Source organism: Cetorhinus maximus, chromosome 13 (genome assembly GCF_964194155.1).
Source record: "Cetorhinus maximus chromosome 13, sCetMax3.hap1.1, whole genome shotgun sequence".
Lineage (NCBI taxonomy): Eukaryota > Metazoa > Chordata > Chondrichthyes > Lamniformes > Cetorhinidae > Cetorhinus > Cetorhinus maximus.
This window is the reverse complement of record NC_135891.1, coordinates 56,209,296-56,229,300: the sequence shown is the minus strand read 5'-3', so window position 1 is coordinate 56,229,300 and position 20,005 is coordinate 56,209,296. Positions and strand designations below refer to the sequence as shown.

At 40.2% G+C, this 20,005-nt stretch overlaps 1 protein-coding gene across 4 annotated transcripts in view; it reads left to right on the top strand.

Annotated features, from left to right (window-relative positions):
• Positions 1 to 9,643: 9,643 nt before the first annotated feature.
• LOC144688618 (ankyrin repeat domain-containing protein SOWAHA) overlaps positions 9,644 to 20,005 on the top strand; it is a 142,405-nt gene continuing 132,043 nt past the window's right edge. For 3 of the 4 annotated variants that reach the window (XR_013578447.1, XM_078555400.1, XM_078555399.1), the window contains exon 1: positions 9,664 to 9,887. Coding sequence is in view for 3 of the 4 variants with exons in the window: in XM_078555400.1 (XP_078411526.1) it covers positions 9,746 to 9,887 (142 nt within the window). In the remaining variant the exon portion in view is untranslated. Of the gene's footprint in view, positions 9,888 to 20,005 lie in introns of all 4 variants that reach the window. The other variant, XM_078555401.1, reaches the window with a different exon arrangement.

The window sequence follows — 20,005 nt, the reverse complement described above, 5'->3', positions numbered from 1 at the left end:
GTAAAACAAGCACTATGCTTTAGTTTTAGGGGAATAGAATTGAAAAATCAGGAAGCTATGCTAAATCTGTATCAAACCTTGGTTAGACCACACTTAGGATACTGTGTGCAGTTCTATTCTATTACAAAAAGGATATTGAGGCACTGGAGAGGGTGCAAGGAAGATTTCCTGAAATAGGTGGGTATACATGTCAGTAAAGGATTGAAAGGTTGGGTATCTCTTTTGAAAAAAGACTGAGAGGTTACTTAACAGAGGTATTTAAAATTATGAAAGGTTTTGATAGAGTGGATACAGACAGAATGTTTCCTCTTGTGGGGAAGATCATAACTAAGGGCCATCAATATAAAAAAGATTTATCAGGATGATACCAGAAGTGAGAGATTGTAACTATGAGGAAAAACTGAAGAGGCTTTGGATCCTTTCTCTAGAAAATGCAAGGCTAAGAGGTGATCTAATGGAGGCCTTTAAAATTATGAAAAGGTTCGATAGGGTGGATGTAGATAGGGGCGGGGGGAAGTAATTAAATGTGTGCAATGAATATAATAATGTCACTAATCAATTCAATAAAGAATTCAGGAGAAGCTTCTTTACCAGAGAGTGGTTAGAATGCACTCCCTACTGCATGGAATAGTTGAGGTGATTAGCACAGATGTAGCTAAAGGGAAGCCAGGTAATTAAATCAGGTAGAAAGGAATTGAAGGATATGCTGACAGGATTAGGCGATGAGGGGCGGGGAGAGAATCGTGTCGAGTATAAACACTAGCATTGATTAGTTGAGCCAAATTTTCTGAGCTGCACATTCTATGTGCAGGGGAAGTATTTCTGCAGTTTTTAAAAATAAACAATTCCCATTACATTAGATATTTCATTAAACTGACACAGTATTTTAATGTACCAACAGTGACTTATTATTGGACTTCTTTTAAAAGCGATAAATAACAAAGGAACAGCTACATTTTAAATGAAACATCTTTCAGGCACGTAAACCTCATGATGCCCTAACATAAAACTGGTGACATTTTAGCTGTGGAAACTGCATGTAATAAATGTTTGCATCAGTAATGCTGGCAGGCAAGGTTATTTCTAATATAAACTTCTGTGTGGTTTTTACTTTCTAAAATAAAACCTATCCAAAGAGAATAAAATATCCTGTTTATTGTGATTGGGAGATGAGAATTTTTGTTTTAAACATAACATGTTGTTATGAAATGGAATTCAGTGCCTGAAAGAGTAGTGGAAGACGATTCAGTAGTAACTTTTAAAAGGGAATTGGATAAATACTTGAAGGGGATAAAATTGCAGAACTGCACACAACAGCAAGGGGTGTGAAATGAATTGTGTGAAATCACGCTTTCAATTTGGCACAGGCATGATGGACCAAATGGCCTCTTTCTGTGCTGTATGATTCTATAATTACTCCATAGGTTTTCAAATTAAGCTCTGCGGACACTAGGAAGTCTGCAAGGGATCTCAGGATCTGTGTGGCCATCAGAATTTGGCTTCCAGCCTAGTGAAATGAGAATTCTGCATTTTAGATTCTGTGCTGGTTGACTCACAAGTTGTTTTTAAAAATTTATTCTTTCATGGGATGTGGACATCGTTGGCTAAGCCAGCAATTGTTGCGCATCACTTGAGAAGGTGGTGGTGAGCTGCCTTTTTCAACTGCTGCAGTCCATGTAGTTCCCATCCCTCGCCTTAGAACAGAAACACTAAAGCCAAATGTGAACATTTATTTTTTCCTTTCCTAATGCCTTGTGAAGCACTTTGGGTTATTTCAGAAGACTCCTGATTTGGATTAATTGTTGACTTGGTATATGGTGCTAAGAAACAATGCTTTTAAAAAGTAATTCTGCAACGATTTTCAGTATAATCAGAATTATTTACATAGAGATATACACAAATTAAGACGAGCACAGCAGCACTTTACCAAGTTCTAAACAGATCCTTATGAGTCACTCCTGTTGCAAACAGCATTCCAATCACATGCATACATGCTAAACTAGAAAGCGAATAAAAGCGGACAGCTTCAAAAAGTTGAACCGCCCTCAAAAAGGCTAACAAAGCTGCCTAAAATATGAATAGACGAAAAATAATTTGATATATAGGATTTATGATGCATAAAAATAAAGAGTTGGACTGAAAGTGCAGTGGGATGAGGTTTATAAGCAATGTCATAACTTAAATTGCAGTTTTGCCAACAACATTCTTCGTATTGCTGATTTAGAAGGAAGCTGTAAGTACTGAAGGCAAGATGTGATTTTGTGGGGTGTGGAGGGAGACGGGTGCTAAGGATATCTCCAAAATTTTGATTTTGACACTTCTTAGTGCATTTGCTGATGTTTTGGTGTCCACTGTAATTCTACCTTTTGAACCCAAATCATTTCTCTGGAAAGGCTACAAATATTTTAGATATAAAAATAAAATTTGTGCGGACTTCTATATAACTTTTACAGTATTTAGTAAATATAACTAGATTCATTGAGGATAATTTTAAGGTAATTAAGGTGAGTTAATATAATTGAAACAAAATCATAGACACAAATTTTGGTGGCTCACACCCAAATATTAACTTGTCTATTTCACTTTTGCATGTTGATTAACCTGCTGTGCATTTAATACATTTCCATCATTTGCAGGAAGACAGTAACATGCTGGTAATGTCTCTTGTTATGATCCCCATGGGAAACGGTAAGCAAAATAACCAGATTTACTGAATGACCCCTCAAATGAAGAAATTACCAACAAGATTACACTTTTTGTAGCTTTTACATGTGAATTAACAAGGAAGTGATACTTCAAATAAAAAGGTCAATTTCACTTTAAATAGTCAATACAACAAACTTTCACAACCACAAGTATTTCCCTTCAGCATGTACAGCATTACATAGATACACAGTTCCACAATGTGCTGTTCTTTATTCACGCAGGGTAGGTCAGGAGTCCTAACCAAAAACAGCTTTCAACCTCAGAGTTTCACAGGTACAATTATCATCAACAAGGCACACTTCTATGAACCCTCTCTTTAGTCTCTCACTCTGGTCACGACAGTCCTGATAGGTGTAGCTTTCCAGATTTCTTTTTCAACTTACCAACCAATAACACCCCAGTTCATGTGTTGACCACTTCTGGGGAAATACCCGGCTCTTTAGCATCTCTGAGCTATTCACATAGCTTTCCAGGTTTTAGACGTTTCTTTAGCCAGTTCACACATTGCCTCCAAGAGTACTTGTCTCTTTTTCAGAAACAGTGGGATGTTCGTTGATGATTGCACAATGTTCAGCACCATTTGCAACCCCTCAGGTACTGAAGCTGTCCGTGTCCATATGCTGCAAGGCCTGGACAACATTCAGGCTTGGACTCATGTGTCGCAAGTAATATTTGCGCCACACAGCGGCAGGCAATGTCCATCTCCAACAAGAGAAAATCTAACCATCTCCCCTTGACATTCAACCACATTACCATCGCTGAATCGTATACCATCAGCATCTGGGGGTTACCATTGACCAGAAACTGAACCGAACCAGCCATGTAAATACTGTGACTACAAGAGCAGGTCAGAGGTTGGGAGTTCTACAGTGAGTAACTCCCCTCCTGACTCCTCAAAGCCTGTCCACCAGCTACAAGACACAAGTCAAGAGTTTGATGGAATACTCTCCACTTACCTGGATCAGTGTGGGTCCAACAGCACTCAAGAAGCTCGACAACATCCAGTACAAAGCAGTCTACTCAATCGGCACCCCACCCACCAACTTAACTTTCACTTCCTCCACCACCAACACACGGTGACATCAATCTGCAATTTACACAAGATGCACTGCAGCAACTCACCAATGCACCTTTGATGGTTCTTTCCAAATCCTCAACCATTACCACCTAAAAGGGCAAGGGCAACAGATGCAAGGGAACACCACCACCTGCAAGTTCTCATCCAACCCACACACCATTCTAACTTGGAACTATTAAGCTGTTCCTTCGCTGCTGCTGGATCAAAATGCTGGAACTACCTTCCTAACGGCACTGTGGGTGTACCTGCACCAGATGGATGGAAGCGGTTTCAAGAAGGCAGCTCACCACCACCTTCTCAAAAGCAATTAGGGATCGGCAACAAGTGCTGGTCTTGTCAGCGACGCCCCCATCCCATTAAAGAATAAATAAATCACATGATGCTGGAGGGTACTGTTGGTGATAATAGCAAATGAATGCCTAAAAAGCTTGCATGACATTCCTCCCTATGCTACTTTAAGTCAGGGGTGAACCTCTTCAAAATAAATGGGTTAATGTTTGCTATTAAAATAGCAGCCAGGGGAAACAAATTGAAATGTGTTAAGCATTTACCTGATATTACCAATCAGTCTTATCTGACCTGCACTGCTCTTTTGTAACTTCTTTTCAAAAAAGTTTATCTGAGAAATAAGGAACATTATAATTATTAAAACAAAACTAAATTGTACAAGAACATGATTTGCAGGAACGGGAGCTGAATTTTGAGCTCTCAGGTAGACCTGGCTAATTGTCTTTGGTTTGAATTCTATTTATCTATTAATTCATTTATCTTATTTCCCCCGTGGATATTTCCCATTCCAAGAAAATGCTGCAATCCCATTCTCAATTATCACATGGTAATAGAGAACACCCGCATGAGCAAATAAACAAACTGAAAAGCACTTTTATAGTTACAAAGCCTAGCCAGGCACTACAACTTCACTGCAAACATATCAAATGCATCACAGTAGTACAGTAGAGTAAAATTCTATCTATCGGGATCTGTAAACTGGTTTATTCTAAGTAAAACTTGTCACCGTTCCAACCCCATTCCCTCTTCTATTTGCAATGCTCAAAAAAAGTCAGTTAATGTATTCACAGCAGGAACTGCTTCCTTTTCTCAAAAACTTATGCAACTTAACTGGAAGACAATTAGTCTTCACATGAGGCAACTGTTAATCATTGTCCAGAAAGTAACTTTGTGGAAATTGAATCCACATTTTAGTAGCTTACTTGTTACATGAAAATTCTTCAGGACAAGCATTTAATCAACAAGCTTATAATTGCAAATTTTCAAAACCATCAGCTCATCTAAAAATATTTCTGTCTGAGTTCTGTGTGCGACTAGCAGTGACAAAAAGTGAAATATATTGGTCTGATACCTTCTAATAACTCCAGTCCCACCATCCAATCAATATGATTCTAATCACAGTGAAAAATAATACTCCTGGTAAAATGTCGACAGGGTGACTCATGAGCTAAAACCCTGACTGTCAGGTTAAAAAGTTGATGATTAGCATATGAATATATAGAAGTTTGGGTTTTCAATGAGCAATCTTTAAGCTATCTCAACCTGTTGCACATAACATATTTCCCATGATTTGCTTAAGAGTTTCTTTTCCTTTTCCACATGGATGCAATGTAAACATGAGCTACCGTGACTTACAAATAGGGTGAGAATTACAAGAGTGTTTTGCCTGACATCGAAATATTTTAGCGATCAACTCAGAAAGTAAACAAATACTGTTTGAGTATGAAATTCTTAGATATTTTAAGTGGTTTTGGGATTTCTGGTATATGTACTGTTTTAACAAATGCAGCCAGATTATTTTGGCAATATCTCACAATACCGTTAACACAACTGAAACGTGTGTGTTATGCATATTTGTACAATGATAAAGCCAAAGAAGGTTAATTCCAAACTGAGCGATAAGATACCACACCAAACAGCAATGGGTTGGAATCAGAAAGCTTTATGATCAAATCTGATGTTAGGCAGGGCTGCCCTCTCTCCCCTGTCCTATTTGTGTGTTGCATTGAACCCTTTGCTGAGTTCATCAAGAAGGATTTGGGCATGACAGGAGTAATGATCCCAGGCAGTGGAGGCACTCAGGTCAAAGCCCCCCTGTACATGGACGATGTCACCATCTTCTGCTTGGATCTGCTGTCGGTCTGCAGACTGATCAACATCTGCGACCAATTCGAACTGGCCTCTGGTGTCAAAGTAAATCGTGGCAAGAGTGAGGCCATGTTCTTTGGGAACTGAGCTGACCAATCCTTTAACCCCTTCACCGTCAGGTCAGACTGCCTGAAGGTGCTGAGGATATGGTTCTGAGGGACCAGGGCACGCGTTAAAAACTGGAAAGAGTAAGTAGCCATAGTAAAATAAAAAATTGAGCATGTGGGAGCAACGCTCCCACTCCATTATGGGTAAGAACCTGGTCATCGGGTGTAAGGCACTCTCAGTGTTACTGTACATGGCACAGGTCTGGCCCATTCCTCACTCCTGTGCTGTGGCGATCACCCGAGCCATCTTTTGCTTTATCTGGAGGTTGAAAATGGACCGTGTTCACAGGGACACAATGTACAAACCTCTAGACAAAGGGAGAAAAAACATACCCAACATCGCCCTCATCCTGATGTCCTGTGTGGCTGCATCAAGCTGTGTGTAGACCCTCAATATGCAAACACCAAGTGTCACTATGGTTCTATCTGTCCCTGGTGTCGTGAAGGATAGGTCTGGCCAGGCTGCCACGGAACGCTCCAAGCAGTTCAACCGTGCTGTACCTGTCCCTCGTGGTAAAATTTATGCAGAGAAACACCTTCGACCACAAGTCCTTCGGGCGGTGGTCGGCATGTAACGTCCTAGAGGCCCTGCAGGAAAAGGAAATGACGGATCTTGTCGGATATTTCCTTGAGCAGACTGTCAAAGTCATTTGGCAGAATGCCTCATCGTCAGAACTTTCGAACAAGCACCAAGACGTAGCTTGGTTGGTGGTGAGAAAGGCCCTCCCCATCAGATCCTTCCTACACGCCAGGTGTCTCACCCTCTCCGCATGTCGCCCTCGGGGTGGCTGTGGTGTGGAAGAGACCGCTGTCCACCTCCTTGTGGAATGTACCTTTGCAAAGAAGGTCTGGAGAGAGATGCAGTGGTTTTTGTTGAAGTTCATCCCAGGCAGTTCTGTGACACAGGACTCTGAGCTCTACGGGCTGTTCCCAGGGACACACACTGAGGCAAACATCAGCTGCAGCTGGAGGATCATCAACTCGGTGAATAGCGCTCTTTGGTCTGCCTGAAACCTTTTGGCCTTCCAGTACAAAGAGTTGTCCCTGACAAGTGTTGCAGACTGGCACATCCCAAGGTCCTGGACTACGTGCTGAGGGATGCACTAAAGCTTGGGGCAACCACCTCAGGTGCTGTCTAAGACCTTTCAGCCAAAATGCACCAAGGGGCTGAGAATTGTATAGACCCCTCGGGCTGTATGAGTCACCTTGAATGTATGCAGTGAATATTACATGTATCACAATTGTATTGAAACACCTCAGAGTGCAACATGATCTATGTAGACAACTTAAATAAAATATTGCACTGTCTGACTGTCTGTTATGACCATTTTGAAATGTCTGTAATGTTCCTTTGATTATATTGAAGCACCTCAGGGTGCAACATGATCTATGTAGAAAACTGGAATATTATTGCACTTTTTGTGATGGCCATTTTGAAATGTATTGTAATGTTCTTTCAGATATTTTATGAATAAAGTATATTTTTGCAAAAAAAAAGCTTTTATAGCTAAGTACCTTAAGAAAAAAGATGCAAACATTTTCCAAATATTAGTTAGCAGATTTCTTCAGAAAAATGATAAATGGCTTTATCTTAAAATTCAACACTTTTTAAAAGCACCCTTGGCCACATTTTCCATCTTAGAAGGAAAAAATAGGAATCTTTTTGAAATTAATTAAAATTTTCTCTAGAATGTAAAAATCTATGTTCAGTGGCATGTTCTGCAAGAATACTAAAGTAAATGTGCCCAATCTATTTGCATCTGACCCATCCACAGCCTCTGGAACAAAGCCTTTATGAATTTATAATGCTAATCTTAGGGATCTAATATGCAGCAAGAGTAGGTCAGAACACTTGCTGGTTCCTAAACCTGGCCAAAACTGCTGGGTTCAGGCCCCAGATGTATAAGATTACCTGCTTGTCCTTGTTCACAACTCTGGTACACATCTACGCACCTTCCAAAAGGAGACCGCTTGGTTCATTGTATCATCTGGTGTAAACTGATGCCACCCCCACTGGCACATTTAAAATAAAATGATAAAATAAAATGGTGGAATGACCTCTCTCAGCATGCCAAGCTTCCACATTTTTTGGATGTAGTTCTGTATTGCCCAATGTCACTATATTTTGTTTGTTGTAAAAAAAATAGCAGCATTGACTGTACAAACACTATGAATAGAGCGGGCATGGTTTTTAATGAGTACCACACAAGAGAATGTCCGGCAAATCAGAATATTAAAGTGACCATCATCAAAAACAGGTTTGACAGCTTTGGGAGATTATTCCAGGGGCTATTGTGACATGAGGTAAAAACCCTATCCCACCAAATCTTTGTGCTAGCTAAGTGTGAAAGAAAACTCTCTCCAGTGTCAGTCTTGGTTCAGTGGTAGCACGCTTATCTTTGAGAGAGAAGATTGTAGGCTTAAGCACCACTCCAGAAACTTGAACACATAGGGCAGGATTTTCCACTCCCAAAATTCCCACCCAAAGTCAACAGACTTTTGGCTGTTCTCCAAATTTTCCAGTACTGTCCACACTGATTCCCGCCACAGGCAGGAGTGGAAAATCATGGCCATAATCTTGTGCAATGCTGAGGGATTGCTATACTAAGAAAGGTGCTGCCTTTTGGATGAGATGTTTATCTGAGACTCTATCTGCCCTTTCAAGTGGATGTAAGAGGTTCTTTTGCACAATTTGAGGAACATAACAATTTACCTAGGATCAGAGATTTTACAGTGTGTCATACATATGAAACTTAATGGGGTAGAAGAGTGAAAGAATCTGGGGAAAAAGGTGAACAAATCATTAAAAACAGTATTTTTAATGTCAACAAAGCAATTAAAATACAAAGTACTGGAATTTATTTCTAAGAGTATAGAATTCAAAAGTAAATGTGTGTAGAATCCTGACTCAGCACTGGAAAAAGTGCAAAAAATTTTTTCACAAGGATGGCACTCAAACTCAGAGATTGCAGCTATCTGAAAAGGTCGGGGCATTTTTCTTCAGGAAGAAGACTTGGAGATGACCTGATAGAGGTCTTTAAAATTATGAATGGATAGGAAAGGCGTGGAGAGAATGTTTCCTTAGGGAGCATCCAACATTAGGAGCCATATTTACAAGATAGTTACCAATAAATCCAATAGGGAAATAAAGAAGTTTCATTGCTCTAAAGAATGGTCAGCGTGTGGAACAGATACTACACCAAGTGGATGATTCAAGTAACTTAGATGCTTTCTATAGAAATCTAGACGAGTACATGAGAGAAAAGAGAACATAAAGATATGCTGAAAGGCTAAAACGAGGTAGATGGAATGGGAGTTGGAGACACCTGTGGATTATAAATACCAGCACAGACTAGTTAAACTGAATAGTCTGTTTTTGAGCTACATATCCTATGTAAAATGACTCAAAAAACGTTCCTGTTTTATTATGCTGAACACTGATCTCCTAGGTTTAATGTCGATCACTTTTAATTTAACCATGTCAATTCTCGAGGACTTTCATGAATGGAATGCAATGGTATTGGGGTGGGGGAGGAAGAGACGGACGGTTGCGCAGGCGCGTTTCGGAAGGTGTGGCCGGAAGCCGCGCATGCGCACCGACGGCCGGAGCCAGCCAGCTGCAATTTGAAGCAGGAGGCGGGCGGCGCGCGCCGTTATTTCAGAGCCTACCAAACGCCTACTTACCGCACACAGAGCCATGGCAGAATGCGGGACTACAGAGGATCTGCAAGAAGATGTTCTGATCGACTTCTTAGCGAAGAAAGGCGGCCGAGTGAAAAACAAGGAGCTAGTGGAGAGGTTTAAAAAATTCATCAACGCCCCGGAGCCGCAGCTGAAAGGTGAGGGAATGAGGAGACCGCCCGCCTGCCTGGAGAGCCGCTCCCGCCCTGGTTGGCTCGCGGCGCCCCGCATGCTAACGCTTCTGGCTGTGTGAATGGCCAACCTGGCTGTCAATCATTGGTGGAATGCGCGGGTTTGGTAAACAATGGGAGGGGGAAGTTTAACCTGGGGTGTTGGGTGGCATTTAGATGAGTTAAGGGATGGAAGTACGTGAGTGCCAGAGGTTAGTGGCAGGTTCTGTTTATTTTTGGTTGGTTGGTTGGTTGGTTGATTGATTGATTATGGGCTCTTAAGGTTCCTGAAAAGGTCCCTAGAGTATTGACCAAAACCCTGCATTCTGAGACATAGTCTTAGCTGGAGTAAATTCAATATTAAACTTGACTCTTTGGAGTGGGAGATGAGTGGTGCCTTCAAATCATGACGGGTCTAGGCAGAGTAGGTAGAAACTAATCCCATTGGCAGAAAGGTTAAAAGCCAGAGGACACCAATTTAATGCGATTGGCAAAAGAAGCAATAGTGACATGAGGAAGAACTTCTTGTTTACACGGAAAATAATTAGGATGTGGAATGCATTACTTGAGTGTGGTGGAGGTAGATTGAATACAATACTGACTTTGGAAGGGGAATTGCATAACCACCAATAGAGAAAATAATTACTGGGCTGTGGGGGAGTGGGGCTAACAGTTCTGTTTACAAAGAGCTGGCATAAACACAATGGGCTCCTTCTGAATTGTAATCATTCTATGATTCTGTGTTTCAAGTGGGTAAATACACATCTGGATCATAAACACCAGAAGATCAGTGTTTCAACCCTTGGTCTTGAAGACAACAAGTTTCGTTGTGCTAGATAGTTAGCTTTATTGCTTCCTGAAATAAAATGACCAAGAGTTTTCTGGTCCTGATCTCTCTGTTGATTACTGATAGACTGACTGTGAGCCAAATTGGGTTCAGTAGTAATAGCCATCACAGCTTAATGGTCTTTACTCAGGCTAGATATACATGTGGTACTGTGCCCATGGCCATTGGTTGTGCAACTGCACTCAAGTGGCCTTTATTGATGTGGCTATTTTAAAAAGAGAAAGCATAACTATATCTATCTCTGTTGTCAAATATTTACATTGAGACTTGTTGTTTTCCATGGAATTCACTGAATTAGGTTTCAATAAACAATGTTTCTAACTCTGAAATGTGGTATAATTCAGTGCCTTGCCCTTCCTATTCCAATTAAGCCTTTTCTCAGAAGTATCTGATTTCTGGATTTATTTGTATTAGAGACATTAGTATTTGGAAAAGGAAATTCTGGGAGTAATAAGCCAAAAAAGTGCTGGGTGCATTATGATTTGTACCCTTCACTGTCAAGGTCAAGAATTTACATTTTTTTTAAAAAAAAGCTTAGTTGCTGTTTATATAGGTGGCCTTGTGAATTTAGTACAGTTCTTGAGAGAGATAGTTGTGCAATGCTGTCCTCAACATCAATCCACAATTTAGTTTTTGCAATTCACCATGACGGGGAATGCATGAGAGTTTGATACCTATTGAACTACATTGAAGATTTGGAACATGTTGGTTTGTGAAGGAGATGGAAAGTAGCGAGGATCATATGAATTTTGGACATAAAATAAATTAGATTGCAGTTCTAGTAAGATTGTGAATGTAATTTGAAACAAAGTGTAATGCATTATAACAATAGGAAGTTGAGCCAGGATGATGATAGTTGAGATGGAGAGATAAGCCATCACAACATTCTGAAGTTTATTTATACTTGTGCAACATGTCTACATAGATTTTCTTGAGACAGTGATATACATTCTCACCACATCTGGTGATATATAAGCAAATGTCTTGTATTTGTTTAAGCTTCTTTCCTGTAACTTCACACTTTCCTGTCACAGTGAGCTGATTGTCTGAAAGTTTAAAAAAAGCAAATTAAAGCTGAAGGGGTAGGGAATATATGAATAAAAAATGATTAGGGTGGCTGTAAGACTACTGATATGAAACCACTAAGGATTTAGGAACCCAGCCATTCCTTAATGACAAGTCACAAGAACTTAACTGTCAGAAAGGAGGCAGTGAACAAATTCTACAATTTAAACAGATTTTTTTCTTTCTGCAGCTATAATTTCTAATGCCCAAAGTAAAAGCATCTAAAGATAGCGTTTCATAACAACATGATCAAATTTATCCGATGAATCCTCTTGTATCTTCAGTTAAGTTTCAACATCACAGCCTCAGAGGACTCAAGCCTAGGGTTCAGTTGGATATGTTTTCTCAAGAACAAGTAAAGGTAGTTACCAAGCATATCTGAGAATTATGACTACATGCAGTATGATTGGTATTGTTTTTTCTTATATGTTTTAAACCTAGCTAAGCAACAACTGCAATCTAAAGATGAATTCAAGTTAGAGTTCCTTCTGATTGGCTGCTCCCCATGTCAGTCACAACAAGCACATTCCTCTTTATTTTGGCTTCAAATAAATTTTTCGTCTTCCACAATGAAAATGTGTGAATCTTGAAAGCTGTTCCAAAACAAACTTTAAAGCACTTTGTTTTTTTGTGTATTGAAAACCGGGTCTGAAATTTTGGAGTAAATAAAAACAGAAAATGCTGGAAAAACTAAGCAGGTCTGGCGGCATCTGTGGAGAGAGAAACAGAGTTAACATTTTCAGTCCGTATGACTTGAGTCATAAGAAACTCTGTTTCTCTCTCTCCACAGATGCTGCCATACCTGCTGAGTTTGTCCAGCATTTTCTGCTTTTATTTCAGATTTCCAGCATCCACAGTATTTTGCTTTTATGTTACTGAAATTTTGGAGTCCGTATTCTGCACCAAAGGTACAGAAAAGCATAATGATTGGCCACAAATCATGGGGATCGGTTCATTTCAATACTTGGCATGAACAAACCATGCAGGATAGAGATGTCGATCCCTAAGGAAGTGGCAGAAAATCACAGCTGAAGGGTAATGTTCAGATGGAGGGGAGCAAAAGGCCATTAATGGACTAATGCGATGATTTGAAAATAATTTTATTCCACAGGATTAAAGTTTTGGCACTATAAGGCGCTCAACTCCCTGTTTGATACCTTGCCTGCCTTAGATGGTTGTGATATTTTTAAGACACTTTACAAAACTGATGTCTGCTCTCTTTGTGGTTCCTGCTGGACATAACCATAGCTTGTTGGCTGGAATTCCTATGGCAGCCAAGAAATAGGAACTAAAACTGTGGAAGGGGTGGGTGTGTGCCTTCCCTTCCCGATTTGATTGGGGCCATGATGTAAATGGGGTGGAAACTCAGTGGATCCAGGATCTGTTTCAAATTCTTGTTCCTGTCAAGAAATAGTCACCTTTCGCAAACCTCCCCAGATCTCCAGCTCAGGAATTTTATCAACTGAAACTTGACACTGTGCTTTAAATAAAGAACTTAAGGGTAGAGAATGGCTGATGACAGGAGAAGGGAGGGGATGCTTGATGGCCCTAAGGCTGCAGGTGGATTGGGAGAGGAACCTCAAAGGTACAAATGCACAATAGCCCAAAAGAGGCCAAGGACAATTTTAAGTCACTTGTGTCCTCTCTCGAGGCTGCCAGAACCTGATCCTAATACTGTTGCACCTAGCCACACCCTCTACCCACCTCGATGTTCCTGGGCTTCTTCACCTCCTGCACACTCCCAATCCAAAACCTCTTTCACATTCTGCAGATTGGGACTGCCATTCAAGCACTTCCTGATTGAATGACCGCTCCTGATTCTCTAAGACCCGAGGATTTTGTTTCCGTCTCCCAGTGATCTCTGATTCTATGTTATGCCTCAGTACTCCCTGTCTGTCGCTGCTTAGTGCTCTTAGCCTCTGGAGTTCCTTTCACAGTGATACTTGGCATTTGGTTCTGCTTTAAAGTACCAATGAACCCTGATAATCCACCCTCGTACTGTTCAGGCTTAGGTCTATTTCCAGATCCCAGTGCTGGTAAATCAGTGACTAACACTGCTAATTGACCTAAAACCCCTATTCTTAAAGTGCTGATTCACTCAGCAGCGAAGTAAATTCAGGTAACCAAAGGTGGACCATGTTGGTATCACTCCAGATAGTCATTACCAGATGGCACACATTGAACATGTAAACCAAAAATCTAGAGAAAGAGTATGAAAGTCAGTCTTTGCATGATGGGTTCTTCTGATGTGGAGCCAGAAATTTATAAGCAGTTACAACTGGTTTCTCATTGGCCTCAGGAGTTGCCAAATGGCTACAATTATTTGGCTTTACAGTCTAAAATCACTTCAGCACAGAAAGTATTTGAACAATGGCTTTAAGGAATAGGTCAGGTTAAGCAAATAAACACCACAACCTCTCCTGGACCTCAGAACTAGCTAGGTGTAACATCATATGGAAATTGATTAGCTTTCTTTAATAAAGATCATGAGTCTACCTGCTAGCAGAATCTAAAAACTTTGATGAAAATTTTTGATATTGATTCTTATTGAATCTTAAACCCAAATCAATGGTTGTAGTAAAACATCTATGGTATGTGTAATATTTGTATAGTGGTATATGTGTATTCTTTATGCTACTGCACTGTACCCTTACTTGATAGTCCAAGTGTGTTCTATATCTATTCTTCCAAAATGGCAGAGAGAACTTTTGATTGAAGTGAAACCTTTACCTGGGTTGGGTTTGTGTCGGGGAAGGTAGTGGAGTTGGAATCGTTGGTTACAGTATTTCTCAAGTCACATGTTTTGAAATGTAAAGTAACACCATCAAACCATGTTGTCTAATTGGCTAATAAGCTGGCATTGACTAATTTTCAGAATCTGTATTCCTAAAAGACCGCTTGATTTTCATTTTTTGGTTCCCCCTCTATCTTGGTGAGGGTGTATGCTGCTCTGCAAAACTCTTGAATGCTGCCACAGGAAATGCAAATAGTGAGAGTTTACCTTTTTTTGAATCGATTTATGATTCCGGTAACTTTTCATGATTTATTTCAGTGCAAAGTGTCATTGCTTTGCCCATCCCCAGTGCAGCATTTCCTGGCCTAAAGCATAGACAGGCAACTTGTTCCTCGATTACTAGTAAAAGCATGATTCTTAAGGCAGGCTGACTTGCTACCCCAGTTAAATACCTAAACCGGCACCAGACTGGGAACTGAGTCTGAGTTTTATGTGGTCTAACATTGTATTACAATCTATGGTGGGTGGGCTGCAATCTGTTTATCTTTTTCAAAAATTTGTTGCATTCCTCTTAGCTCACACTAACATTGCTGGAACCACTGTTTTCAAGTTGCAACTGAGCAGCCTGCTGTTTACAATCAGCATATAATATGACATATTTCTCAAAGTTAATAATTTGAGTGCGGCTTTCAAAATGTTGTGTTGAGATAATAGTGCAGTTGCTTTAGTTTACGAAGCACTGGACAAAATTAAAGTCTTCAATATGGCTCATCAGTTGAGCTGTGTTTATTTGTGTACATACATTTATAGAAAAGCTAAGCATGCAGCCATTCAGTACACGCATGAGCTTCACATACTTCAGAAATCTTTTGTTTTAAGGACCTCTCCCTGATGCACGTTCCCATGCCATATGTATGGTTTTTATGCCAATATTATCAGAGACAGATGACTAGAAGAATTGGCAAAAATGAGAATGTATGCTGCTCTACAAAACTCTTGAATGCTGCCACAAGAAACTCAAATAGTGAGAGTTTACCTTTTGAATCGATTTACGATTCCGATAACTTTTCATGATTTAGTTCAGTGCAAAATGTCATTGCTTTGCCCATCCCCAATACAGCATTTCCTGACCTAAAGCATAGATAGGCAATTTGTTCCTCGATTACTAGTAAAAGCACAATTTGAAATAACTACGAAGTCTGTATGCACGGCAATAAATCGCACACTTTCTGTTCCATGAACACTCTTTCCTCTTATGGGGATTCCCTTTGATGACACAGCTGAAACTGTGAGGAAATAGCTTGGTTGTAAATTTACCGGGTAACACCATGCTTCGTGTTGTTGAAGCACTCCGATTGGTGCCCAAAACTGTGCTTTTGCTGAGGTCCAGTTTGGTAGCAATAAGTGTAGCCCATTTAGCCCCTCAAGTCTGTTCTGCTATTCCATGAGATCATGTGCGATCTGTGACCTAATGTTATATATCCACCTTTGCTTCATATCGCTTAATACCTTCAGTTAACAAAAATCTAACAATCTCAGATTTAATATTAACTGTTGACCAATCAACTGTCATTTATGGAAGGGAGCTTCATACTTCTACCACCCTTTGTAAAAGTATTGCCTAAATTCACTCCTGAAAGGCCTAGCTCTAATTTTAAGGCTATATCCCCCAGTCCGAGATTCCCAAACCAGCCGAAGTAGTGCATATAGAGAGAAATTATCAGTTACCACCTTCTAATGGGAACCAGTGACATCTGGTTTGTAATTTAACCGAAGGAGTCCAGGTAACATTTGAGTAAATCAATGCTGCACTCCCTGCAAGGCCAATATATCCTTCCTTAGATATGGTACCCAGAATTGCTCTGTGCTCCAAGTATTGGATAATCTTTTACATCTCAGGGGATGCAACCCTAGTTTGTGTAACCTCTCCTCATAATTTAATCCTTGAAGTCCAGGTACCATTCTAGTAAATCTAAGCTGTTACTCTTCCAAGGCCAATGTATTCTTCCTGCGGTGTGGTGTCTTGAACTATTCACAGTACACCAGGTTTGGCCTCACCAGGACTAATTGCAGTTCTAAATATAAAGGCCAGCAATGCTTATGTCTTTTTGGTTATTTTCTGTACCTGTTCATGATATTTTAATGATCTATGTACATGGACACATAAGCTTCTTTAAACTTCCACTGCTTCAAGGTTTTCACTGTTTAGAAAGCACTCTTGATCCATCCCTTTTTTGGTCCAAAGTGGATGATCTTAACACATGCCTACACTGAAACATATTTGTCAGTTTTGCCCACCCATTCACTTATCGAATAACATCTTTATAATTTTATGTTTCCATCTACACTCCTATCAATGCCATCCACCTTTGTGTCATCGGAAAACTTGGATATGTGGCTCTCTATCCAGTTATATATAAGTCGTTAATAAATGCAGTGAATAGTGGAGGCCCCAGTGGAGATCCCTGTAGGATGTTACTAGTCACATCCTGTCAATCAAAGTACCTGTCCATTATCCCCTACTCTCCTCCCACTCAGCCAATTTCCTTACCAGGTCAGTGATTTGTCCTCAATTCTATGAGCTTCAACTGTAGCTAGGAGTCTCTAATGAGGGACTTTATCAAATGCCTTCTGGAAGTAGAAACAAAATCCATAAACATTTCACTGTTGCTACTTTAGTTACCTCTTCAATAAATTTAGTTAGATTTATTAGGTATCATCTATCCTTTACAAATCCATGCTAGCTCTCCGATCAGCTGAAAACTTTCAAGGTGTTCAGTCACCTTATCCTTAATCATAAGCTGTAGCAATTTCCTGACAACAGATATTGTGGCTCCAGTCACCAAGCAGTTTTGGTATCCCTGTTGTAGCACAGTTATCTTACCGATTAACTGACATGCAAAGGGGCATTGCAATGCTTGTGCTAAGTGGATGGGTTCATTTTCAGATTTTTTTTTGGATTGCTTATGTTTCTGGGCAACAGTGATACAGAAGCAGGTATCTAATGTCATGCAAGAGCTAATGTGTAACTGTTGAAAAAGGTGACAGTGTCTTTTTTGAATAACAAGGGAGTCAGCCACTTTTTGTGAGAGGATCCCAGAAGAATCATGTTTTATTGTTCAGGTTTAGATGTGATAAACATTGGAATTTTGCCCAGTTTGACTTGTTTATATTCTGAAAAGCCCGAGAGGAGGATGAATTCCCTGTTTTGTTGAACATTAAATGACTGCCAGAGAGGCTTTATCTGCGTTTCAGCCATTCAACGTTTTGATCTAGGTATTAATTGGATTGTGTATTTTAGATTTTGAGCTAGGTAAAGGGTTTTGTCAGCAATTGTTGCAGTTCATTAATTGCAAACAATGAAATGTTAAGTCAGCTAATATTGTAGGCAATGTGTATGTGCAACCTCATTAGCTTTACATGGAGTCTTTATGATATCTAGCCCAATTCTAGAGACACAAGAGATTCTGCCTATTTTCACATCAGAGTATTAGAAAAGTAGAGGAAGAATACTCAATTTAGTTTACCAAATCTGTCGCAGCAGCATTGTCCTATATTTGCATGCCCTTAAATTTCTTTTGGGTTCTTCCAGAGAGAATAGCATCTTTTGTTATAAGCGAATATGATCTAATTTATGATGTACAAACTAATTTTTTCCCACCAATTTATGATTACAGCAGACAAATAAATATGGTCTGCAATTTTGCTTTGGAGTAAGGAGCAGTGTATGGAACTGTCCGAATTGGTTGGCAAATGGCGTTGCCATGTGGCGTTGCCATGGAGAATGCACCATTGATGGTCACTGACAGTTAACTGCCAAGCATTGTTTGAAATTTAAATCAGCCTGCATGACCCTAATTAGTCAAGGCATTGCCCTGAGGAATGAGTCAGCAAATGGCTGTCACTTATTTTGTTTAGCTAAAACAGGCACAATGTATGTACATGTTCTTTCTGCCTTCAAGAACAGAGCCCTGTGTATTACTATATGTAGCTTCCAGTACACACAAATGTGCCACATTGCAGGCCTGACAGATGATCTTAAATTGATTGTTAGCATAATTCTTAGCACATTGAGGATTATTTAGCACATGTTGTTCAATCGCAGAATTACATCTGACATTGGACTCTGTTTTGAGTTTTGCAAGCATGGGCTGGCTGGATACGGTCTGTACCCTGCGTGATGCGAACAGCAGCTGGGACATGCTGTTTGATACAATCCGCCAGTCTTTGGGATGTATGGCCTACATACCTAGCATCACACTGGCACTGGAATTCATATACCACATTACTCATTTGTGTGGTAGCCAGAACATCATTTTGGCTTGACAGCAGCATCCTGTCAGTGGCAAATACCACTCGTGTTGCTACTGCACAGTAGCAGCGTGAAACAGTTCACTTGTTGCTCATATTTTTGAGATACCTTACCCTTCCAGGGTAACCTGAAGTAGACTGGGCACTTTTCAGATCTGAAAGTGACAGCCTTAAGCCTGTTCATGAGTTTGCATGATATACAGTGTGAAATGCTCTGATCACGGTAGCCATTATCCTGCAGGATGCCTTTGATGTGCCCTATTTCAGCATCACGCTTGCATGGTGAGTAACTGGCTTGGGCCCTATTTACCAGTCTTATAGGGTGTGGAACTGCAAGAATCCCAATGCATATATTGACTAGTGAAGGTAGGCTTGCGGTAGACCGTATTAGAGAATCCCCTGGCTGATTTCTCAACAAGTACATCAAGGAAGGGGAGTTCATTTGACTGCTCTATTTCATAGGTGAATTTGAGCGCAGGATGGAGCCCATTAAGATATGTTAGAAAATTGTTACATGCATGGATTTAAATATAGCAAACATATCATCCATATATCGGAAATATGCAAGGGGTAGGAGGCTAGATGTCATTTCTTCAATGATATGTTTCTCATGGAACCCAACAAAGATGTTTGTGAGAGCTGGGCCTAGAGGGGATCCCAAGGCAACAATATCTATTTGAGCGTACAGGGTGCCATTAAAACTAAACTCAACTGTGTGAGTTTCCACGTTGATAGGTTCAATGAATACTGATTCAAGCAGCGGTGGCGGGTCTAAATTGCCATGATATAATGCTGCAGTGCAAATATCTATGGCTTCCTTAAGTGGAACATTGGTGAATAGGCTAGCCATGTCAAATAAGCACATGGACGCAGCATTGCTATCGATATGCAAATGCTCTATGGCCTTTGCAAATGTGAAAGAGTCCTTCACCATGTATTTGGAAAGCTTAGTCAAAACTGGCTGTAACAATTTGCCCAACCATTTGGCCAAATCCTGTTGTGCAGAACTGGTCATAGATAAGATGGGGCATAGAGGGACATCACTTTGTGTGTCTTAGGACATATGCAGATGTAGTGAACTTTGAGGACAAACCCAGTCATGTATATCACGCGGTAGCTCATCACTGTTACGCAAGTCCAGCAATCTTT